General features: G+C 50.7%; 1 protein-coding gene across 39 annotated transcripts in view; it reads right to left on the reverse strand.

The window, feature by feature from the left end:
- Positions 1-2,206: 2,206 nt before the first annotated feature.
- The window catches only part of NAV2 (neuron navigator 2), an 820,834-nt gene continuing 798,179 nt past the window's right edge, over positions 2,207-24,861 (reverse strand). For 38 of the 39 annotated variants that reach the window (XM_085011765.1, XM_085011759.1, XM_085011757.1 and 35 more), the window contains 7 exons: positions 22,780-23,015; positions 19,998-20,152; positions 19,734-19,805; positions 17,975-18,171; positions 17,093-17,211; positions 9,134-9,337; positions 2,207-5,648 (listed from right to left, as the gene is read on the reverse strand). In XM_085011765.1, the coding sequence (XP_084867891.1) occupies positions 5,523-5,648; positions 9,134-9,337; positions 17,093-17,211; positions 17,975-18,171; positions 19,734-19,805; positions 19,998-20,152; positions 22,780-23,015 (1,109 nt within the window). In that variant the 3' untranslated portion in view covers positions 2,207-5,522. Of the gene's footprint in view, positions 5,649-6,496; positions 6,704-6,844; positions 9,338-17,092; positions 17,212-17,974; positions 18,172-19,733; positions 19,806-19,997; positions 20,153-22,779; positions 23,016-24,861 lie in introns of those variants that run through there. The other variant, XR_014837192.1, reaches the window with a different exon arrangement.

The following is a 24,861-nucleotide window of genomic DNA, read 5'->3' on the forward strand; positions in this document are numbered from 1 at the left end:
TTCTCTGCACTGACTGTGGTCTCTGCTATGATGTTTCGTGGTGATAGGAGGCATCTTAATCTGAAAGGGAACACATTCAACATCTTACCATTAAATATGATACTTTCTATAGCTCTTTCTTTCTGTCTGTCTGTCTTTTTTAGGGCCACACCCTTGGCATGTGGAGGATCCCAGGCTAGGGGTCGAATTGAAGCTGCAGTTGCTGGCCTACACCACAGCCACAGCAACATCAGATCTGAACCGCATCTGTGACCTACACCACGATTCACAGCAATACTGGATCCTTAACCCACTGTGCAAGGCCAGGGATTGAACCCACAACCTCATGGTTATTAGTCGGGTTTGTTCCCACTGAGCCACAGTGGGAATGCCCTCCAGTTCTTGCTTTGAAACATTCCTTGTAAATATTTGAGACACATTGATGGCCGCCTGGTGAGAAACCTTGAGCCCGAGGGCCCAGCTCAGCCAGCCTGATCCATGCAATCCAAGAAAATGTTTCTTTGAAGAAGCTACGGAATGGGGCGGGGGCGGCGGGGGGTGGGGGGCAGCATGTGCTACACAGCAATAGATATCTCTGGCAGAAAGGTTGTGTAATCCTCCCTGCAAAGTCCAATCTAATGTGACTGCCACCACATGTGGCAGAAAAAGCATGGGTTTTAGAATTGGATAAACAGAGACTTCCATTTCTTTCATATGGTAATTTATGCATCATTACTCAGCCTGTTTTCTCCCTGTAAATGAGCTAATGATATCCATTTGTTAGAGATGCTGTGCTTACACATGAGGAAGTGACGTTCTCAGCACAGCGTCTGGCACACAGTGAGCACTTAAATGCCTAGTTTTCTTTCTTCCCCTTTGCAACGTCCATCTAGCCCATCAAGCCCTTTATGGACACTTCTCCTGTTTCCTAGATAATATCAGAGTATATTGTGCAGCCAGGGGGTGGAATATTTGATGTGAAACATCTTGGAAATTCAGGATATCTAGTTTCCACACCATTCTGCTAGTTCCCTTTCATGTTTTTGGATAGGCATTAAAAACTACCTATGCTCCAAGTTCCTGCTGTGCCACAGTGGGTTAAGACTCCGACTGCAGTGGTTCGCTTCGCTGCAGAGGTGTGGGTTCCATCCCTGGCAGGTGCAGTGGGTTAAAGGATCTGGTGTGGCTGCAGCTGTGACCTAGGTCAAAGCTGTCGCTTGGATTCCATCCCTGACCCGGGAACTTCCACACGCCACGGGTGCCGCCATAAAAAAAACAAAACAAACAAAAAACTGCCTATGTGCTACATATGGATTCTTTACCCGTTCCCCCTCCCCTTGGTAGGGCCCCTGTTGTGTGTTCCAAGGAGCTGGACATTTCCCATCACTAGCAGTTGAGCCAGCTGGGTAGGATCAATTTCACAGTGACCCCACAGACCTCACTTCAAACCAAGACTTTCCAGTTGCTGCTGTCGGTGAAAGTGAAGGCTAAGATGGGACGTCACCTCCCAGTGCTGGTGCTCTGCCATGGCTATCAGCCACGATGTGGAAAGGCTCCCTAATGTGAGAGGCAGCCCAGCAGGGCAGGATTTGGGGTTGGAACATGGGGCTGAAACTCCAACTCTCTTACCTCTTAGCTTACGGGATCCTTGGCAAGTTGTTTTCTCAGAACCTGTGGGTTTTTTTCACTTACAAAATAGGAGTAAGGATCTTTACCTCCTCTGGGTCATTTTGTGGATGATATCAGAGCGCTTGCGGAAAGCGTTTGGCCATTAGCAGGTACGCAAACCAACAAAACAACTTTCCCATGCCAAGGGGCTGACTGGGGGTGGGGGTAGCTGGATGCTGAGGGTGCTTGCCTCAAAGTGTGGTCAAGGGTCCCAGAGGGCTGGCATCACCAGGACCTTGCTAGAAACTGAGACTCGCAGGTCCTGCCCAGGACCTACTAAATCAGAACCTGCATTTGCACAAGACCCGCAGTGATGCATAAAGCTTGCGAGGAGCCTGAAGCCCTGCACTGCTCACAAGCTCCACGCAAGCGGTAACTGAGCAGGGGCACTGAGAGGAGGTAGGGTGTTGATGACACAGTGGCAAAGATGGGTTTGCAGATTTGGAAGCCTCTCCCTGTTGTTTGCCGCATCCAGTTAAGAATGACTTCCTCTTGGCACGAAACTGAACTGCGACACGACACGGGCGTTCTCTCGCACAGAAAAGCCAAACCACTAATCTGAATAAATAAGCATCAATTTTATTGAATCATGAATAATTTAAGACTGGTACAATCATCAGCTTTATTCTCTATGACGTGGGGCATGATCTCCGGCAGATCACTGGCAAATCCAAAAACCTCATGACAAATGAAAATTAAATAGGGAGGGAGGGTGGGAGGGGGGGAGGGAAACATACCGTACACAAAATACTCAATTCCTAGTTTTCTCTTTAAAAATGGCTAGAAAAAATTCATCAAAATGCAGCACTTTAATCAACTATTTACAATTTCTATGTTACAATGAAAAAATGTACATCTTATAGAACATATTTCATAAACTGCTCCACTGGAAACAACTAGATCAAAACAGCAAACTTTCCATTTCATATCCACAAAGTTGGATTTTTTTTTTTCCTTTTGAAGTAGATTCGCCATGATCAAATTTGAATACACAGAATTCTGAAGTTTAAGCATCAACAATCAAATTAAAAAAATGTCCCCAGGATACAACAAAGGTCTAGGCAAGTCTCGTTCCTCATCCCACCCCTATCCCACCCACCCACTTAAATTAAAAGGTATTCCCCTTTCATTGATGGCCTGTAAAATTCTTGGCAGTTTGGGAAGAAAACTTTTGGCTTCCATTAGTAACTCAACACAAATGTTGCATAGAATTTCATACATTTCAAAATTAGCCTAACTGTAGAAAAAGGCAAAAATGGAAGCATTTCGGACAGAGCCCTAAAGGAGCACAAAGTCCCTTTGTCAAAGGTGAGTGACACGAAAGTAAAGTACGACCATAGGAAGAAACGTGCACCTCAGACAACCCTGCTTCCTGAAACTTCAGGAGGGACACGGGCTGTGAATGGAACGAGCCTACGCTCTTTGAAACCACTGTTCACTCGTCAGGCAGCACCGGGGACAGAGGCCTCCGCCCGGAGCCTGGTCCCAGTGGGCGGGAAGTCTGTGGGACTGGGGGGATAACAAAGAAAGAGAAAAGAGGGTGTTATTGAGGGGAAAAAAAAAAAAAAGGTTCAAAAGAGATTGGCAGGTGTCTACTCACAAGGTGACTGGGAATACTGCCCGGGAGGAGACGTCAAGTTCACCTCCTCCCAAATTCACAGTATGAGCGTGTAAGGTCATCGCCGGGAGAGAAACTGAGAAGGACCACTCTTCAGGTTTACCAGAAGGCTCAGGGTGTGGCCCGTGGTCACAGGCTGAATACATGCTTCACACACTTGATGGAGAACAGAACAGGACAAGACACACCCACGCACCCAGATGACTAAGGAAGGCCTAGTGGGACAGAGTCCGCGTTTACCGAGATTCAAGAACAGAGCGCGTGGAGAGGGTTTCCATTTCACCCGTTAGGGGGACACTGTCCCCTTTTCCTTTCCAGGAGGAAGAAAACGTAAAATCCAATGTAAAGTGAGCAGTTTCAGGTCGAGTGCTCGTGGGGAGAAAATAAGAAGTGACGTGGCGGGGGAGGCGGGAGCTTCAGCAACAGAAATGCAAAGAAATGGAATAAAAGCCCTGATCGGGAACGGAGATGCCCCCGCCATGGGGGGGTCCAATAACGATTTCCTTTATAAAACAGAAACATTTACCACACTCTGGAGAGAAAATGCCAGTGTGCTGAAGACACACTGGCAGAGCATGGATCTGCAATGCGTGTACGACAGTAGGGACTTTTGCCTTCTCCTGCACAAGACAGACGGCTGTGCAGTCAGGGTGTTAGCTGGAGACTGAGAAAAACCTAAAAACAAAAACAAAAAAATGCATGTTTTCCTTTTTTCTCTTTCCCACGGTCACGCAACCACACAAATGAGTCTTTTGGATGAGAAGTCACATTAACTTGAGTTCTCCTCGTGAGGAGGTGACATTTTAGCCCTGTTTGCTCTGATGGGGAAAAGAGAAGAATGGACCCCAGGCAGGCATGGCACTCGTCCATGAACACGGTGAGTACAAAACCAGTAAGGCATCGCGTTGGGAAGGTCAGCACCGAAGAGGTCAGGCACGACTCGTCCGACAGAGGCCGGGGCTTCTGGAAGGGAGCGGCCGCCTCGCCCGTCGACTTGGATGATGTCGTGTGGGTTCTGGGGAAAGTGCAAGTGTTTTGCGAGGTGACCTCACACCCCACCTGAGGTCAGGGCTGGCACGCTGGAGGTGGCGACGTGTGTCCTGCGGCCTTGGGGACGAGGAGGAAAGGCAAGGTCCCGCTCGCCCACCGGCGGAGGATGGGGGGTCCTGGTCCACCAGCCAGGGACGCAGTGACCTCAGCCCCAGCAGGAGGCGGCGTGTGTGCAGAACGGGGAGGATGGGCAATTGAAAATGAAAACTCAGCAGGACCGAACCCAAACCCAACTCCTGCGGCTCTCGTGTTCACCAAAGGATGGATTTCTGACCATGAGGGGAGGCAGAGGGAGAGGGAGAAAAAAAATCTTCAAAATCAAAAGTCAGAAGAGGAGAAACTCAACCTCATTTTCAAAGGGGTGAGCAGTTCGTCCAAGTAGACCAGTTCTCACTGGACACAGTGTTAGAGCAGGAACAAGACCGGATTGGCTTACACACGAGAGGGACGCAGACACGTGCTGTTCTGCCGTGACAGCGACTTCTGCTTGGTCACATTCTCACTTCTTCACTTTCGCTCATGGATGAACCGGAGGCTGATGAATCTGAAAGGTGGGGGTGAACCGGAACAGGCAAGGTACCGCTCGGGAAGGAGAGCACCATTTAAAAAAAAAAGAGAAAGCGCGGGTTTTCCTAAGGCTTCCATGGGATGCAGCTCTGGGCCCCCTGCTTGCACCAGATCTCTGTGTGGCTGGCGGGGTCGGGGGGCAATGGCGGGACATGGGGTGGAGGCTGTAAGACCTGGGCTGCAGGAAGCTGTGCTCCAGGGAAGCCTGTGGTTTCCGTTCCCAACTTTGCCCTAGTCTCTTCTGTCTCTGGACAGGATGCTGTTTGGCTTCGGAGCTTCAAGTGGGTTTCTTTTCTTTTCTTTTTTTTTTTTTCCACCCTTTTATTTCAACGGTGATGATCCTTTCCCGAGAAGTATCTTTCAGTGTCTTAGGGAGGTCACAGCAACAAGGCAAAACAATAATTAAAACAGAAGCTAGTGCAGTTCTCACTGAGGAAGGGAGTGGGCCGAGGCGGCTGGCCCGGGATGCCCGCACCCAGGTCAGGGCTGGAGGACGAGGGGGGCTGGGTCTTCCTGCAGCGCTCACGCCGCGGCCAGGGGCTGGCTCAGGAGGGCATCTTCAGGATGGTGCAGAGGATGCAGGTGGAGAGGGTGGGAGGGTGGAGTGGGGAGGAGGGCAGGCGCCGTGGCCCGGCCCCCGTCACAGAGTCGACTCCAGGGATGAGTCCAGGATGTCGTCGTGATGGCTGTTGCTGTTGGAGTCGCTGTCGTAGCTCTGGGGGCTGGAATAGTTGGCTGCTTCCTGCAGCCTCATCAGCATGTTCATCTGGGGAGAGAGCAGAAAGCGTGAGCGGCTTTCAATCCAGCCAGTCCCCCTCCTCTGGCCTCTCAGAAGTTCACGCCACCTCCTCCAGACTCACCTGGGGACTGCCGCCCACAGTGAAGACAGATAAGAGTATGGACAAGAGCATGACTCTGGGCCAGGCTTCCAGGGTTCAAATCTGGGCTCCACCGCTTCCTAGATGCAGGACCTTGGGCAAGTTACTTAATCTCTACACCTCAGTTTCTTCACTGTTTGCACGTGAATAACTGTACCTCTCCTATGCAGTTACGGTGTGGATTAAGGTGATATATGTAGAGCACTGAAAACCGAATAGAAGGTCCCCTATAAAGATGATATTTATTTTTTACTTGGGAGGGGCACCTTACCCACACAGAGTCCTCAGGCTGGGTGGGATGCCAGCACCACTGACCTCAAAGCACATGGTTCCCCCTTCAAGGAGCATCAAGCCCATCTGTACCCCAGCTCTGGCCAGAGGGCAGCCTGGAGTCACCTGTGCTCCAGGCTCCTGTCAAGGCCTCGATGGGGAGGTCAGGGTAGGGCAGCACCAGGTACAAGCTGAGCCTCAGGGCCCAGAGAGGCCTGGATTCCAATACAGAAACATTTGGGCGATCATTTAATATATCTGAGCCACCACAACTTCCTCTCCAGAATGCAGAGAATAGCAGCAGGTATCCCATAGGGTGAAGTAGGGAACAAAACGACATGATGTGTATTAAACCCTTAGAACAGGGCCCACACATAGTAACTGCTCAATAAGTGTGATAAATCCGCTATCATCATCACCATCATATGTCTCTCTCTTTTTTTTTCTTGTTACAGTTGCACCTGTAGCAGATGGAGGTTCCCAGGCTAGGGGTCAAATAGGAGCTGCAGCTGCTGGCCAACACCACAGCCACAGCAATGCAGGATTCGAGTTGCATCTGTGACCTACACCACAGCTCATGACATCATGGATCCTTAACCCACTGAGCGAGGGATCGAACCCACATCCTCAAGGATACGTGTCAGGTTCTTAACCCACTGAACCACAGTGGGAACTCCACCATCATCTGTCTTAAACAAGAGTTTAAGGACTGTGTCCTCGTATGTCCCCTGGTCTATAGTCTCCTGGTCATTTGCGTGGGCGTGGAGACAAGGAACTAAACACTACTTTGACTTTATTTATAACCATAAATGACGTGTGTATGTATTTGATAATTAGGAAGATAGGGTCTCTCTGAGAGACCTGGTACAGCTGGGTGTGAAATCCAGCTGCACTCTGGCCAGCTGCCTCCCAGGATGCCCAGCAGAGCGTGCTTGGTGAGCCAAGCACAGGAGCACCCCAAGCCGGCGTCCACCTACACAGCCGTAACCAGGAAGGGGTGTCGCAGAAGCACAAAGGTAAAGTCCTTTGCAGCCAGGATTATTCATTCACTCATCAAACACTCCCCAAGTACCCATGGTATATGGTGTAAATGAAAATAAGACAGTCCTGTTCTCCTGGAGGCCTCGGTCTTCTGAGGGTGGGAGATCAGTGAACACGAGGGCGACGACAGCAGAGACCGTGGTCCTGCAGAGAGAATGGGACTGGGGGGAAAGGCTGAGCATCCAACTTGGTCGGTAGGGGTGGCTGGACCAGCCCAGCTGAGTTCTGGGGGCCTGAGGTTGGAAGGGGAATTAGCTGTAACCATTCTGAGAACCCCAAGTTCTACCTAAATGCCTTCTGTGTCTGGTCTGTGACACAAGTATCCCTGGTTAAGCAAAGAGTGTCTGGGGATGGGCTGATGACGCTTTCCTCTGGATACACTAAATTCTATTTTTTTTTTTTTTTTTTTTTTTTTTTTTGCTTTTTAGGGCTGTACCCACGGTATATATGGAGGTTCCCAGGCTAGGGGTCCAATTGGAGCTACAGATGCCGGCCTACACCACAGCCACAGCAATGCCAGATCCAAGCCATGTCTGCAACCCATACCACAGCTCATGCCGGATCCTTAACCCACTGAGCGAGGCCAGGGATCGAACCCGCAACCTCATGGTTCCTAGTCGGATTCACATCTACTGTGCCACGACAGGAACTCCCCTAAATTCTACTTTTATGTAAGTGAAGACCTCCTGAGCTTGAACCCACAAAGATATCGCCATGACTTTGGTTTTTAGTACTGACTGATGTCAGAAATGGCTTTTTCACACACACACACACACACACACACACAACAACAACAACAAAATGGCGGCTTTTCCTTCTGGAAAACCCATTGTTGTGAATGCTGCAGATGAGTTGTGATTAGTAACACAAGCCAGAAATCCACTTAAAGTAACCTTCCTGTTTAAAAAGTCTCAACAGAAACCAACAGAGGCACCTCGCCAGCCGGAGTGGCAGACAACCCCAGAGCACCTGTTATTACTATTACTTTTTATCTGGCAAATCAGTGAGTCACTAGGGATAGAACAGCAAATCGACTGTCTTTTGATCCCACAGTATCTCTTACGAATATGTTCTTTTATGGGCTAAGTAACATCCTCTGCAGTGCTTTTCCTTTTGTCTCAGCTGCCAAGGGAGCTCAGGGCTCAATTTATAGCATGATAATGCTCACTTCACCATGGGAGGTTCTGCTCTATATGCTTCCACCTTCTTTTAGAGGGTTTTTGACTTATCGGGTCTAATTTCACAGCAGGCCTACGTCTGGGGCATCCATTGGCAGAGAGGGCTACAATTGTAGTGTTAAGGGCTCCGGCCCCAGTTCTTTGGAAAGGGCCTTTGGTGCTTTACCAGGGGTGGAATGAAGAAGCTCAGGCCGCATCAAAGGCTTAACTCATCTCGCTGGCCAGGCGCCCTGCACTCAGGCCCCCTTGCTCTCCCTGGCATGAGTCTCTCCAGCCCTCAGGAGCTTGAGCTCCTGACCCTCTGGGCTTCTGCTCTTTAGCCACGTCTGCCTTTGCTCCATTACCAGTGGGAGAGGTTAATGGGACAGGATGAGACAAGACCAAGGTGGCACTCAAACCAGAGGGCAGAGAGTGGTGTAGGGACATTTAGGGAGAAAAATCAAATTCTCTTTTTTTCTCTTTTAGGGCTGCACCCGCAGCATAGGGAAATTCCTGGGCTACAGCCACAGCAAGGACAGATCCGGAGCCTCATCTACAGCCTATGCTGCAGCCTGTGGCAACACCAGATCCTTAACCCACTGAGGCCAGGGATTGAACCAGCATCCTCACAGATACTAGTCAGGTTCTTAATCCGCTGAGCCACAACGGGAACTCAAGAAAAATCGAATTCTTAACCTTTAACCTGAAAAAATTTTTAGAAGAGTTAAAGACATTAGTGAAAAACTAAAGGAAGAAAACATTGGCCTAAATCTTGGGCTGGGTCTAGTCTTCCAAAGCAAGGCTGGGGGCTCAGCCACCTCCAAATTTCCAGTGTGTCCTGCATTACGCCCAATACCAGGAAGTGTGTAGTGAATGCCAGGCTGCTCTGGAAGCTGAGAACTTACCAGCGGGTCTCCTTCAGCATCGCTGGGGGGCATCTGCTTGCTGGTTGACCCCTCCCGAGGCATGGAGTAGCCGTCGAAGCCGACATCCTCGGGCCGGAGCTGCAGGAGGGGAGGCCACTCGTGCTGCTGTGGGCTGGCCGCCCAAGGGTAGGTGTCCATCACCCACTTGGCGGGGTCCTCCCAGGGGGCCCGCCTTCCATAGAGCTGGAAACAGACAGAGAAGGAACAGTCAGAAAGAGGGCCTCTTCTACAGCCCTAGTCTTGCAGCATTTAAAAAAAAACAACTCTCCAAATCCAGCATGACCTGAGGAAAGAGCACTGGCTCTGGAGTCAAGCTGACCTGGGTTCCCATCTCAGCTCTGCCACGGACTCACTGTGTCACCCTAAACGCTGAGCCCTGCTGATCCAGCTTGAAAATCCACTGCCTGATTTGAAGTGTTTGCCATTTGCCATGGTAGAAATACTCCCACTGGAGTCGTGGCTCAGTGGTTGACGAATCCAACTAGGAACCATGAGGTTGTGGGTTCGATCCCTGGCCTTGCTCAGTGGTTAAGGATCTGGCGTTGCCGTGAGCTGTGGTGCAGGTTGCAGACACAGCTTGGATCTGGCATTGCTGTGTCTCTGGAGTAGGCCGGCGGCTACAGCTGCGATTTGACCCCTAGCCTGGGAACCTCCATGTGCCGCAGGAGCGGCCCAAGAAATGGCAAAAGGACCAAAAAAAAAAAAAAAAAAAAAAAATACTCCCACCATCGCTGATGACTTACCAACACGGTGTCACTGAATGCAGAGCTGGAAAGAGGACCTATCATCCCATAGGGTGCCTGCCCTCGCTCCCCGACTAATGGCACACAGACAGGGTTCTCAGCATCAGCACTATAGGCAGAAGTTCCCACAGGCCCGGGTTCAATAAAACCCCATCTCTTGGAATGATGCTGGTGCTCAGAGTCCCTCTATAGAGGCTCTGGTCACTTTGAAAGCAGCAAGTTGTTAGCAGGGGTCCCTGTGGGCACTGGGATTGTAAGTGCTTCTCCTCACTCATGTATTTCTCTAAATTGTCCATAACAACAAATGTGCTCTTAAAACAGAATTATCATATAATTTTGTAAGACCAGGGCCATGCCCTTTCTTAAGCCTGAAATACCTAATACTGATATGATGTTAGTGATTTCCCTTGGCAACTTTAAGAAATGCACATACTCTTTTTTTTTTTTTTTTTTTTTAAGGCCGCACTCATGGCATAAGGAAGTTCCCAGGCTAGGGGTCAAATTGTAGCCACAGCTGTCGGCCTATGCCACAGCCCCAGCAACATGGGATCTGAGCCGCGTCTTCGACCCACACCACAGCTCACGGCAACACTAGATCCCCCAACCCACTGAGCGAGGCCAGGGATGGAACCCACATCCTCATGGATACTAGTTGGGTTGTTTACGCTGAGCTATGGCAGGAACTCCCACATACCCTTGAAACAACAAAAACCTAGCTGCACCCCTTCCCAAATGAGGCTCCACGCACCCTGTGGCTGATGCTGTCCCTGCATCATCCCTCCTTAACGCCAGCCCTGCTGCCACCCCTTACAGCTCACTGTGTGCCTGGGATCACGAGAAACACTTGGCAGTTATCTTGTTTACCCTCCATGTGAGTCCGGGAGGATGCACAAGTACCCAAACGAAGAGCCGGGCCCAGGGAGAAGAGGAGGTAGAACTGGTGTCCAGGTCTGTCCAAGTCTGAGGAGATGGGCGTCCAAGCAGACGTGGAGGGACGGCTCACAGCCAGGGCAAGATGTGCCCCCCCTGAGCAGTGTCACCAGTGGCTCTGGAAGAGCAACCCCTCTGTAGGGGACCACAGACATAAAGACCAAAGAGCCTCAGGGGGCTCTGGAGTGGAATTATGTCTGGACCACAGTCTGCTCCCTCTGTCCCCCTAGGACTCTTACAGGTGAGAGGGGAGAGACAGGGTTGACAGGAGAGCAGAGCTGAGCTCTGACTGATAAAGCCATGCTTTTCCTAGGCCACAGGCTGCCTCAACTGGAAAGAACCAGGGTCAGCTGTCTCAGCTCCCTCTTCTACCAGATGGAGAACTTGGGGCTTAAACAGAGGCACCAGCTGTGAAATGTTTTGGAACAGAGCTGGATTTGAACCTAGGACCTTGGCCTCTGCGAACCTAGGACCTTGGCCTCTGCGTTGGGCCTTTCCTTTCTCCATCCCTCTTGACTGACTCCACTCTGAACCACTTGGGATCAGCAAGAGTCAGGGGATTCAGTTAATCCTGGAGCAGGAAGATGCAGGCCAGGCTGGCCACCCACCAAGGACAAGTCGCCAGAGCTGGGCTTACTGTCCCCCGCCCCCTGCCCCCAACTGTCTCATGACTGCCCATGCCCCGTCTGATTCCTGGCCCTGCCTGCACTGCAGACGGACCCACCTACCTCCCTTCACCAGGGCTGCCTCGCCTCCACTCAAGATACACACTGCCTCCTATGACCTCATCGCTGTCAGACACCAGCACCCCTCCTGTCTAGCGCTCCGACTCTGTTTTTTGCTAAATCTTCCTTAACCTGGGGCGGTCGTGACTCTCAGGCCTGAGGCTTCTGTCTGGCACTCTAAAGGCAATTCACAGTTCAAGCAGGAAGGGCTCATGCAAAGGTGTCTGTGTGCACACGTGCGGGTCAGGGAGGAAGGGTACACAAATGTTGGGGGATATTTAGAAGTAAAAAAGTCTGTTCCAGATTAGAAACATTCCCTCAAGTTTTATTTTATTTTTAAAAATTCTTTTATTTTTTTTTATGGAAGTTCCCAGGCTAGGGATGGAATCAGAGCTACAGCTGCTGGCCTGCACCACAGGCACAGCAACACAGGATCTGAGCCACGTCTGCAACCCACACCACAGCTCACGGCAACATCGGACCCTTAATCCACTGAGCGAGGACAGGGATCGAACCAGCATCCTCAGGGATACTAGTCAGGTTTATTTCTTCTGTACCTCTACGGGAACTCCAATTCCTGCAAGTTTTAGACGCTTTTCCCTGCAAGGGCTTTCCTGACAGAACTCAGCTAGCTGACTTTCCCCAGACAGATTTTATGTGTGTGAGGCTGAACTGAGCCTCATTTCTGACAGCGACTGCTTCTGTCTCTATCCTCCAGCCTGAAGAGGAGATGTGTGGGACAAAAGAGAATAAGAGAGGCTGGGATTCTGAGCTAAGTTCCTAGAGAGAGTCTGGCGCAGTCATTTTTAAACTTTTGCTCTGTTGCCCTGACTTTACCCCTGAGTAGCTGAAGGAACTTTGGGGCTCCACAGTCAGCCTGAAAAAAACGCTTCCAGTCCACACTTTTCAGATGCGGAACTTGAGGTGGGAGGTTTGCCCAGGGTCTCAGAGCAGGCTGGGTTATCTGATAAATGGTCCCTCGCTCTTCCTCCTCCAGTGGAGGGAGAGTCTTTTGAGTGACTCCACAGACTTTAGACGCTTTGGCAAGTGGTTACAACGACAGTTCCAAAGGGGAACAGGACCGGGGACTGAGTCATAAGACAAATGAACACCCGGGTGCATCTAACGTCATCTGCAATAACAGAGTGTTTTTACAAGTCTCCCCACTCGCCGCTGGACACGTCCGAGTCCAGGTGATGAACGGCTGGGTAAGCACTGTCACAAGCAAAGGGTGTACCATAAAGCTCCTTGGTCCTACTGCAGAGCCCAAGGCAGCTCTGGGAAGAAGCAGACAGAGAGATGTACAGACAGAGACAGACAGACAGAGAGACAGGAGATTCACTTTCCCAGGGCAGGGAGGAGCCTGGCAAGCTCCCTGGGTAGGAACAGGGAGTCAAAACATTAGAAACTGACACCATGGCCGTTGGGCATCTTCTAATGCTGCAGAACGCACATGTACATCACACATGTAAGCATCGGGGTACACATTCTGAAAGAACCTCCAAGCAGTTGCTTGTGTGTGCGTGTGCATGCGCACACACGCATACATGCATGCATATGCACATGTACACATTCTACTGGGAAAAGACTGAGTCGTCAAAACTTGCAAAGATATGTGGTATCCACTAGGGGGCGATGCCACATCTCCAGGCAAGGCCATGCCTGCTGGAGGGGCTGGTTGGAAGCTCTTGGTGAGACAGAACTTCAGCAGGGTCTCTATGCTGCCTACCACTGCGGGCAGCCCCGCTAGAACCCAATCGGAGGACTCTGGTTCTTCTTCGTTTATGAACTTGGCCAAGGGCATGCCTGCTTTGAACCACAGTGCTCTGACCTCATGGCCACACCACTCACCTCCCAGGGTCAGGGGAGGAGGAAATGGCCCACACGGTGCCCAGCATGCAGCAAGAATGGACTCATGGCAACATGAAGGGGAGTGAGGAGTTTTAAACTTTTTGTGTTAAAACTTTTTGTGGAATAGAAGAATCTTTATGTCAGTATGAAATCTTATGTAAAACTTCACTCTATGAAACATAATACCTGGTTCCCTGAGCCACCAGCGACTTCTGGGTGGAATAACAGGGTTCAGGACAGCCTCAAAAGTCACAAAAGTAACCCAGGAGGCAGCTTCACCTGCCTGATGCTGGCTCTTTTGTACCTGCCACGTGAACTGGGGAAGGCTCAGAAACACCTGTGAGCCTTGGTTTCCTCACCTATAAGGTGCATATTGGGCTGTCAGAATTTAACAGATCATGGGCATCAGGGGCCTGGCACAGTGCCTGGCAGGCAGCAGCCTCTCAATAAATGTTAGCAAATGCTCCTTCAAAACCAGAGGCATGAAGAACACTCCAGGGTTTCCCATGAACCTGCAGACAATGGGGGGCCGAAGAATGGGATGAAGTTACAGGTTTGGGGCAGGAGGGCTCACTTGTGAGCAACTTGGTAAAATGCTAACTCTGCCTGCTTCCCCTGATTGCTCCCAGGCTCTTGAAAGACTGTCTTTCAAATGACCTCAGCTGCACAAGGAGGTGATGACTTTTCTTGCCTTATAGTGAACTGGTGAGTCTCCTGAGACAGTGGCATGTTTCTGTCCCCTGCCTCAGATGGGCTGTTCCACAGCCATTCCCCCAGGTCCTTTCATGGGAGCCTCCTTGCTCGTGGTGGGAAAGACCTACTGCCCCTGTTGGAGCAACTCCATCAGCAACCTCGCCAGGACAGGCAGAGAGCATCAGAGCCCACTTTCGTGGCCATGCCCACTAGGCCTTCTTTTAAGCTAAGGTCCAAGGAGTAGGGCCTTGTGCACAAGAAATGGAATTTGTAGCATTTCACAGTTTGCAAAGTCTTCACATACCTGCTACTTGGCTCAAGTGCTGCATGAGTCCTGGGACTTGGACAGAGAATTTTATTTATTTATTTATTTTTGGTTTCTATTTTTTAAGAGAACATTGTGGCTCAAAGAGAACAAGTGACTTGCCCATGGTCAGAAAGTGAAACTTGACAAACCTGGGGTGTGCATCCAGGCCTCAGGTTCTCAGCCCTGGGCCCTGTGGTGCTCATTGCCCAACATCAGGACCCCTCAGAGGTGACCCTGGGGCAGCCCTCTTATCCCGCCACTCCTAGAGAGCTGGAATCTTGTACTTCTCACTCTGCCCAGGGGTTAATGCTAGGAGCTTAGAGATAAGCTGGAGTATGCAACATTTTATTGTTGAGTCTAGAGGCAGCCTGAGAAGTTTGTCACTTTTATACTACTCCGAGTAACTAGTAGACATCATGCAGAGCTGGGTAACCTAGGAACCAGCTTAGCAGCCAGGTTTCTGAGGGTGGTTTCGTTGGTACCAGGCAGTGGAGATGCAAGGTGCTTTTGGAGGAGTGGGATGGGGGGTACACCCACAAGCACCTGTGTGACAGCACACCTTCATGGCTTCTGTCAGGGTTTGTCATTTGTGTACATTTAGTTGAACCTGGCTAAAAACAGAAAGGAAGCTAGCGAAGGAAGCTAGCGTGCCTCTGGGCACTGGTATTTTACTGACTAGAGCATGCAGGTTGCAAATTCAAGCTACTGTGTTCAAATATAACTGATTGCGAAGGCAGAGAGTAGAAGGAAATTAGGCAATTCCTCGATGGGCCCCAAATCCTTACTTAGCAGTGTCTGAAAATCATTAATTGATGGCATCATTAAAAAAAAAAAAAACGTGATTGACATATAAGTTTCAGCTGTACAACATCATGATCTGATATTTATATACATTATGAAATTACAACATGGTAAGTCTAGTTACCATCTGTCACTACACAGTTATTACAACATTACTGGCTGTAATCTCTATGCTGTACGTGACTTATTTACTTCACAGCTAGACATCTGTACCTCTTAATCCCTGTTGCCTATTTCTCCCGTTGACAGCATTTCTATTTTATTGAATGTGGCTTTTATTTTTTTTTAAATCCTAAATATTGGATTCACTGACTTATTTTTTTGTCTTTTTGCCTTTTCTAGGGCCACACCTATGGCATATGGAGGTTCCCAGGCTAGGGGTCCAGTCGGAGCTGTAGCCACCGATCTACACCAGAGCCACAGCAACGCAGGATCCGAGCCACGTCTGCAACCTACACCACAGCTGACAGCAACGCCAGATCCTTAACCCACTGAGCAAGGCCAGGGATTGAACTCATAACCCTATGGTTCCTAGTCAGATTCATTAACTACTGAGCCACAACAAGAACTCATTTTTTTAAAAAATAAAGGTATGAAAGATTTCGGATCTGTGCAGTGGAATCTCTCTAGGTACATACATTCACTGACCTGATAAACTAACCATAATTTAGTCCTTTTTTTTTTTTTTTAATTTTATGGCTGCATCAGATGCATATGGATGTTCCCGGGCCAGGAATTGAATCCAAGCTGCAGCTATGACCCACACCACAGCCGTGACAATGCCAGATCCTTAACCCACTGCGCTGGGTTGGGGACTGAACCTGTGCCTCTGCAGCAACCTGAGCTGTTGGAGTCAGATTCTTAACCTACTAGCGGGAATTCCCATAGTCTTTAATCTAATCAATTTGTTAGGACCACAAACCTAAACAGCCACCCAGTCACTCCAATGGAAGTATCTCCTGCCTGTTGGATTCCTAGAGTCTGTTTTGTTTCTGAAGCCTCTCTCTGTTCCCATCAGGAGCTTCGAGGGAACAGAGTAGGTGGGCACCTCTGGGAAACCTATGCTGCTCAAAAAAAGCAGCAGGAATTGCAGGTGGGCAAGGAAAGCTGTTTCCTCCTATTTCCACCTTGCCTCTCTTTTCTCCCCCTTGCTTCTTCGCCCAAATATATATTGTGGTTAGGGCTGGGGAATGGGCTTGGAAGAACTCTGGGTACTGTTGAATAAAGGCTTCCTGCCCAAGTGGGACTCATTCTCTCTGAGACAGTTTTCTCTTAAAAAATGGAGACAAGGAGTTCCTATTGTGGCTCAGCAGTACTGAACCCAAATAGTATCTATGAGGATGTGGGTTTGATCCCCAGCCTTTCTCAGTGGGTGAAGGATCTGGCGTTGCTGTGAGCTGTGGTGTGGGTCACAGACCAGCAGCTGTAGCTCTGATTCCACTCCTAGCCTGGGAACTAGAGAGCCAAAAAAGTTCTGTTCCAGGACTCATGCAGAGCTTAAACCAAACAGCAGATATGAGAAGACTTTGCAAAGTGTGAAGTGCTACATATTCCATTTCTTGTGCACTTGCTCTGCTGAGTGCCCGATGGCCACAATCTCACTGAACCCTGGTGACAACTCTTTGTGGCGGGGTACTATCATTCTCTCTTCCATCAATGAGGACACTATGGCACAGAGAGGCTGAACTACTTGCTTAGAGTCACACAGCTAACAGTAACAGAGCAAGATTTGCAGCCCAGTGAGTCCTACACCGTGCTAGGAGAATGGCCTCACAGGTGAGCGGTTGTCCTCTCATGCCAGTCAGATTTCTGGAGGGGGAGATTAAGAAAACTTTTCTAGTCACTCGAATAGTCCCCCGAACCTTGAAGAGATAGGAGCACGTCTCACCTGGAGTCCTTCTCTGACGGCTTCCAGGAGATAGGGGATGATTGAGTAGTTCCATAGGTCAGTGAACCACACCCTGGAACCATCCACGTCGATGGGGCATGACAGGAAGAGCCGGGGACCTGAGAACCACAGGGACATCAGTCAGACTCAGATGGGGGGGCAGGATAAGCCTGTCCAAGCATCCCTCATAGGAGGGATCCTGCATTCTCTGAGCGATAGCAGAAACACCAGCTGCCAGGTAGTGGGGTGCAGAGCAGACACTTGGACCCCTTAACCCCATCCTGTGACCTCCCTCCTCACGGAAATCACCCCCAAGAGAGGGGAGGCTTTATGGAGAAAGATGGTCACTGAGATACTGTTAATCATGACCTTTGAAAATGGAAGCACATTCAATGTCCAAGAGAACCGGAACGATGCAGGCAGTAATGGTACATGCACTTTGGATTATTTGGCAGAACCATGATCTTGCAGAGCAGCAGAGAATGTTCATGAGACAATGCAAAGTGAAAAAATAAAAAGAACATACTGTGTGGACACTATGAATGCAACTACATAAAACATGTATGGACAGAGACAGAAAAAAAGAAGCTCAAATTACAATGATTATGTTAGGATGACGGGATATAACTGATCTTTTTTCTCTGAAGCCTACGCCTCAGGAATGTGGATACTACTATTTTATTTTTAAAGTAAAGCCAATCCCACAAGGTGGTTTCCACCTGGGAGAGCCCTGGAGGTTCTGCCCCAGCCCAGGCTGGGGTCTGTCTGTGGCTGTGATTTCCCTTCTGCCCGCTTCTCTATCCGTGTGGCCAGGGCAGGGCCCAGGGACAGCACCCCTACCCCCACCCCACACTCCACCCACCCATGTGCTGGCGCCCCTACCTATGGTGACGTCGGAGGAGCTGTGAGCCTCCAGGAAGCGGTTGAGGTGATGCCAGACCTTGGGAATCCAGTCGATGATTTTCACCAGCTCCACGTTCCGCACCCGCCCACTGATCTCCGTCTCCATGAGCTTCCGCCTCAGGAACCGGCCCAGGAAACCCTTCACGGGCTCCGTGTGGTTGGCACAAAGCACCCACCTGGGGGAAGTCAGGAATGCTTTTCCAGGACAAAGACCACGGCTCAGCTTATGAATCAAAGCTCCTTAGAAGATGCAGATGTTAAAATACTAAAATTGGACTCACAATGAGCCAGATGCTGGTCTGGACACTGCACAGATGTGAACTCATAATCCTTCACAGTATCTCTGTGATCGCCACCCCCACTGTACAGACAGAAAGTCTGAGGCACAGACAGGTTATGTAACTTGTCCAAGATCCAACAGCTGGTCAACCGAAGAACCGACAGTCCAATACCAGAGTCTAGCCACTGAGATAACTGCCCCCTGTGCTTTGTGCCAGGTCCTGTGCTGGGCTGTGGGGTTCTAACAGTGACTGAGACACAAGTCCTGTTCCCCAGGAGCTCCCAGTCAAGCAGAGGAGGCAGCTAAGAGGAACGAGACATGATGAAACCTAGGGAATCAGGGAAGGCTCCTCAGAGGAGGTGACCTCTGAGCCGAGACAAGAGGGGATAAATAGAGCAGACACCTGAGCAAAGCCGGAGCAGGGGTGGCGGCGGACAGCGCACTGCGGCACGTGCCGGGTCATAAGAAACAGGGTGGGGAATTAGTGGAAACTGCCAGAGGTCCACTGTAACCAGAGTTTAGATTTGACCTGCCAATCCCAGGGGCCTGAATTTCATTCTGGCGGCAATGGGTCTTCATGCATGAAGGTTTGTGGTCAGATCGGAATTCTAGAAAGCTCACTTCAGCTGTCATTGGTACAGAGGATGGCTTGGAGGGTGGCCAAGGTACAGGCAGACACCCTGGTTAAGAAATGGTTGTAAGAGTGTGCTGGGAGATGATGTGGCAGAGATGGGGGAAGTGGGAGGAGAAAGTCTTCAGGGACATTAGGGAGAAAGCATGGACAAGAGCGGGACAGCCTGGAGGCAGAGATGGGCCACGATCTCAGTGGTCTGGAGTAGTTGGTATTTCTCTGAGAATTCAGGTCTGCTTTCAACAGAGATGTCTGCAGAGTGGCTGGTGCACATGAACCAGGGGGCCCCGCCCAGAAGACAGCTGCTCGCCCTCATCTAGGGGCCCAGGCAGGAGGGGAGGAATATCTGGAAGAGCTGGGTGTCAGGACAGGGCACAGGGCATTTAGCGACGGCAAGGCAAGCGGCCACACAGCCCAGCACGACAGGGTTCCCACACCCCAGCAACAGGAGAGTCATAGCAGCGGGAGCCCAAAGGCAAAACTCCCATGCAATGAAGACACTCATAAGGAAGAGCTTTCACTGCTCATGTCCACCTGGGACAAGGGATGCAGATGGCGGATGTGCAGGGTGGTGTGAGTGCAGCCCCTGCCCAGAGCTGCCTCCCCGGCACCGCTATTCCAGGACTTAGAGTCAAAGAGACCTGGGTGCAAGTCGGCTCTGCCACCGACCAGCTGCGTGACCTCACACAAGTCACTTCATTCTCCCTGTGTGTAAGCTGAGAAGGATACAGTTATCCACTTGAGGCTTTTGGGAGAATCAAGTGAGCTAAGGTGGGAAAAATGCCCACAGTTCTCAGCATTTTCCTGCTCGAAAAGTGACCTCTTACCTGAAGTTGTGATGAAGCTGCAAGTTGGGAGTAGAAGAGGTAGCCTGGTTCATTGTGCCAATTATGTAAGGGCTGTGGGGGAAATGAAGGACAAGAGAGCTGGAGAAGGTCTTGCAGCATCTGGGGCACCTAAGAATCTAGGCAGATGCTGCTGGCTGCCGCCCCTCCCCCTACGCTGCTCCCAGCCAAGCCCATGCCCACTACCCCCCCACCTCCCACCCCTGGGTCTCTCACAGAGCCCACGAGGTCCGGCACTGCTTTTACCATTTGTGGTCCTTGCAGTTGAGCAGCCCATTGAAGATCTCGCCTAGGGAGCTGACGTGATGCAGGTTGTCCAGGATGATGACGAGAGGCATGTCCACAGCATTGTTCTCGCTGGCACACTGGTCAGCAAGGTTGGACAGGTACTGGCGCAATTCCTGCAGAGGCCGAATGAACAAGAATGAGCAGTGACTGCCTCTAGGAAGATGAATGTGCTCTGCTCTGCCTTCTCTTGGCCAGCATGGGAGAGGGGGGCCTTCCCAATGTAGGGCAGGGAACACGTGATGAGTGCCTGCTTGCCACAGGGCATCACCCCTGGGTGCAGGAGATGCGAGTGGACAGAGGTGAGGAAGGACTGGGCCCTGCCTTCTGGAATTACTTAGACAACAGAAAACCTGGGCATGAGCATAGCACTGCAGGCCTTCTCAGACATAGTTCTGTACCTGCTCTATCACCATCTAGAAGGATTGTCGCCTGCCTGCCTGCCTTCCTTCTTTCTTTATTTTTTGCTTTTTAGGGCTGTACCCATGGCATATGGAAGTTCCCAGGCTAGGGGTCTAATTGGAGCTACAGCTGCAGGCCTACACCATAGCCACAGCAACATCAGATCTGAGCTGCATCTGTGACCTACACCACAGCCCATGGCAATGCTGGATCCTTAACCCACTGAGCAAGGCCAGGGACTGAACCCACAACCTCATGGTTCCTAGTCAGATTCGTTTCCACTGCGCCACGACAGAAACTCCAACATCGTCACTTTTCTGGATGTTTCTTACTCTGCCAACCTTCCAAGAAGCTGCCAAGGGCAGGTGCCTCATATATCTCTGGGCATCCACAGCTCTGCCTGAGAATGGTTCACGCAGAAGCCCAGCCCCTCACACATACACACACACACACACACACACACACACCCTGCTGATGATTGCTGAGGCAGACAGATAATGAATGTGCAGGGAGAGTGGTCTCCCTTCCTGGCGGGGGTGGGCCTTGGAAGGTCTGGGTGAAGGGGTAAGCTTTGGCCTTAACTGTGAAGAATGGCTGGGGGCCTCATCTGGAGCTGGAATGGGTGCCTAGCCCAGCTGGGGCCAGGGGTGCGTCAGAAAAGAAAGCAGAATGTGCAATGGAGCAATGTGAAGCGGTGAGCTAAGGATCAGCCAGAGGACCCAGAACGACTGTCTGATGCTATTACCAGCCGATGATGACTGGCGTGACCTCAAGCCAGGCACAGTTCTAGCAGCCTCACACATGTGAACTCGTGTGGCCTCACAGTAACCCTCTGGGATGGGCACCATGACCACTTCCATGTTACAGATGGTGGGGCTGAGGGACATCCAAGCTGGGTGACCGGCCTGAGATGGCACAGAGGGGTGGCAGCAGGGCTGGATCCAGACCCGGCGCCTGTCCCACTCCCCCACCCAAACCCATGCCAGACTGTCCTGCAGCTGGCCTGGATGCCTGGGGGGTCATAACTCCTCTGCTTCCTATAAACACATAAACACACGCACACACACACTCACACACACACATACAGGTCTCCCCTTTAAGCCAACACGTGGCTAGTAGCAACAGAAGACACCCAACTTTTAAAGTTACTAGTTGTTTTCTTTTTCTCCTTTCCTCTCCACCGTGGGTTCTCGGCCTCGGGCATCTGGGCAAGGACAGGGCCCCGGAGGTACTGAGCCCTCTCTCCCTTATGCAGGCCTGCAGGGTACACTTGGGGAACAGTGTTCTGTATGAGAGTGCCTGGCCGAGGGGAGAGGGGGTGGGGGTTGGAGTCCAGCCTGGCTCAACCCCCAGCCACGTGCCTGAGATCCTTCTCTCATCGGTCCCTTCCCTAGCTTATTCACAGAGGATCTGGGGGCAGGAGCTCTGAGCCCGTCCCTTAGTCCTGCCCCTGCACTCAGGTCACTGGGGGGATTGTAAATGGCGCAGATTCCCAGCCCCCACAGCATCCCCCTATTGAAACAGATCATCTGGGAAGGAGGTCCAGGAAGCTGCCTCTTCAGGGATGCCAGGTGATTCTTAGGAGTCTAATTCACCTTGGATTCTCCAGCCCCCATACATAGGGTCAGCCAAAGTGTACAACCCGACACCAGCCGCTGCATGGAGAATGATCAGGTTTGAGAGAACAGCTCCCAACCCCAGCCTGGGACTGGGTCAACTGTCCAAACATTTCCACCACTCCCCCAGAGGTAGGATCGAGGCTGTTTGCTGGCTCTGGGGTCTAAGAGGTTGACCTCAGCTCCTGTCTCCTGCTCAGTCCTATCTGAGTGAGCTTAGGGACATGGGATCTGCCTTGAGTCTCCGTTTCCTCTTCTGTAAAATGGGATCATGGCAGCTACTCCTCTGAATGTCCTGCTGTGGGGCGGACAGTTTACTGGTCCTGGAGGCAGGCAGTCTATAAATGTGAGTTCTTGTACTTAAGAGTTCTTCTTCTTCTACAAAAGAAGCTTTCATCTTGGAAAAACAAGAGAACCTAGTATGCACGTCACGTGGTGAATTCTCAGTCAATGTGAGTGAAAGATCTGGGTTGACCTAAAAGAAGTACCTGCACTGAGCATCATGCCCAAGTCACAGAGCGGGAAATAAGGAATGAACTACATCGACTTACAGAGGGAACTTCTAGTTGGGACATTTTGGGTCAAAGCCTTCCATTGGGACCTCCTTTCCCAGGCTTTTATAACCACCAAAGGTGAGCTGTAGGAAAGGCTGCTTTCCATCAGGGTAGGGGTGGCAAGAGTAGTTCTGAAAGGGCCAAAAAGTGACCCTTGAGTGACCGCCTCACCTTGCTGGACTTGTGGTCCACATTGAAGGTGGCAATAACCCCATCTGTCAGCTCCCGTCCCTCCCGGAGCACCAAGTACTCCGAGAGCCGATTGGCCAGGTAGGTCTTGCCGGTGCCGCTGGGCCCAGAGAGGATGATCCGCCGGTGCTCCACCAGCAGGGAGACATAGCGCTGCAGGATGGGCTTGGGGATCAGGGACTCGAACACCAGTGAGTCCAGGCTGTTTTCCGCGAGCCCTGCATTTGAGAGAGACGGGAAGGGTTTGCAGCCCTGCAGAGGACAGCTCTCCGTGCCTATTCATCTGGGTGGGACTGCCCAAACCCAAGGCCATCCCTCTCCTCGGCAGCCCCCTCAGCCGAGACTCCCGCCCACGAAGGGACACTGCAGGCCCCCTGCACACCAGCATCATGTACTCCGGCCACTAGCTTGGCTGGCTTTGCCAGACTTAGATTCATTTTTATTTTTTATTTTTGCTTTTTAGGACTGCACCTGCAGCATATGCAAGTTCGCAGGCTAGGGGTCAAATCGGAGCTGCAGCTGCTAGCCGACGCCACAGCCACAGAAACACCGGATCCGAGCCACATCTGTGACCTACATCATAGCTCACGGCAATGCCAGGGATCCTTTACCCACTGAGCAAGGCCAGGGATCGAACCTGTACCCTCATGGATACTAGTCAGATTCATTACTACTGAGCCACGATGGGAACTCCAGACTCACTTTAATACCTAGACCCTCAGTCCTTGCCCATCCTCTGCAGAACTCCTAAGACTCTGGACCCTGCCTGTCTGTCTGGATTTACCATTACTGGTGGTGTTTGCTCCAACCAAACATGAATTTCCCGTGTGTGCTGGGACCCTCCCTGGGGCTGTCACCTCACCCTGCCCTCTCCTGAGTGCCAGATGCCACTGCTGCCCATGCTCAGATGTCCTGCAAAGGTATCAACCCTTTTATGGTTAAAATGAGGAAAAATGCAAGGCGGGAGGTTTGATTTGGGGTTGTGAATGCTGGCGGACCTAGTCTGAAATGCTCCCCAGTGAGACCTCAGCCTCAATAACATCAAAAGGAAACATCTTTCCCCTTCCGGCCCAGGTCAACTTCATACTCAGGCCTGCTGGCTTTACAAGAGCTGTTTTCTTAATGTCATTTCCAAGAGAGGATCCAGCCAAGGTTACTTGTCTGGAGCCTAAAGTAATTCTATTTAAAAAGCACCTCAAGGGGGTTCCTGTTGTGGCACAGCAGAAACGAATCTGACTAGGAACCATGAGGTTGCAGGTTCGATCCCTGGCTTAGCTCAGTGGGTTAGGAATCTGGCTGGCATTGCCGTGAGCTGTGGTGTAGGTCGCAGACATGGCTCAGACCCTAGCCTAGGAACCTCCATATGCCTTGGATGCAGCTCTGAAAAGCCAAAATAAAATAAAATAAAATAATAAAATAAAATATAAAGCACCTCAATAAACCAGGCCAAAAATAGATAGATAAATAAAGTGAAAATCATTCATTCTGTTTTGTAAGAGCATTTTCCATCCATATAATTATTCATGGCAAACAGACCCTCCTCATGTATTTATATGCTTGTTTCCAATCCTCCCCAATCGGGGATAGCTCCTAAATGCAGCGACTGTTCTAGACTAACCCTAATGAAGCCTCCTAAATGACCTTTTTTGGGTACAGGGCTAAGGCTTTCCTAGACCTGGTCTCCATAGAGCCTATACAGGCTCAAAGCTCAATGCAAAATACAGAGCCTAGGGTCTCCTGTCTAAACGTAATAACAAACACCCTGAGACACCCCCCCCCCCCAGCTTATAGGTTACTGTTTCAGCTTTTGCCATAAACTCTTCTGGGAATGACTATTTTGCAGACGAACTCATTTCAGAGCACACAAAGCCACAACCCCTCCCCCAGTACCACTGACGTGAAGCACCTCAGCCCAGGGATCTCTTTCGACTCAAATCCGTGAGTGGTTTTTAGTGCCTGGAAGGCAGAAATGTCAACCACCACAGGAAAATAGGAGAGTCAGGCATTGCCTAAAAATGAATCTAAGCCAATCCCTCGAGACGCTAAAACAACTTGATGTGCTAA

Source organism: Sus scrofa, chromosome 2, assembly GCF_054392235.1.
Source record: "Sus scrofa isolate SSC_HxYL_T2T_F1_AM1 chromosome 2, Sscrofa_HxYL_maternal_Yorkshire_Landrace_v2.0, whole genome shotgun sequence".
NCBI classification, from domain to species: Eukaryota; Metazoa; Chordata; class Mammalia; order Artiodactyla; family Suidae; genus Sus; species Sus scrofa.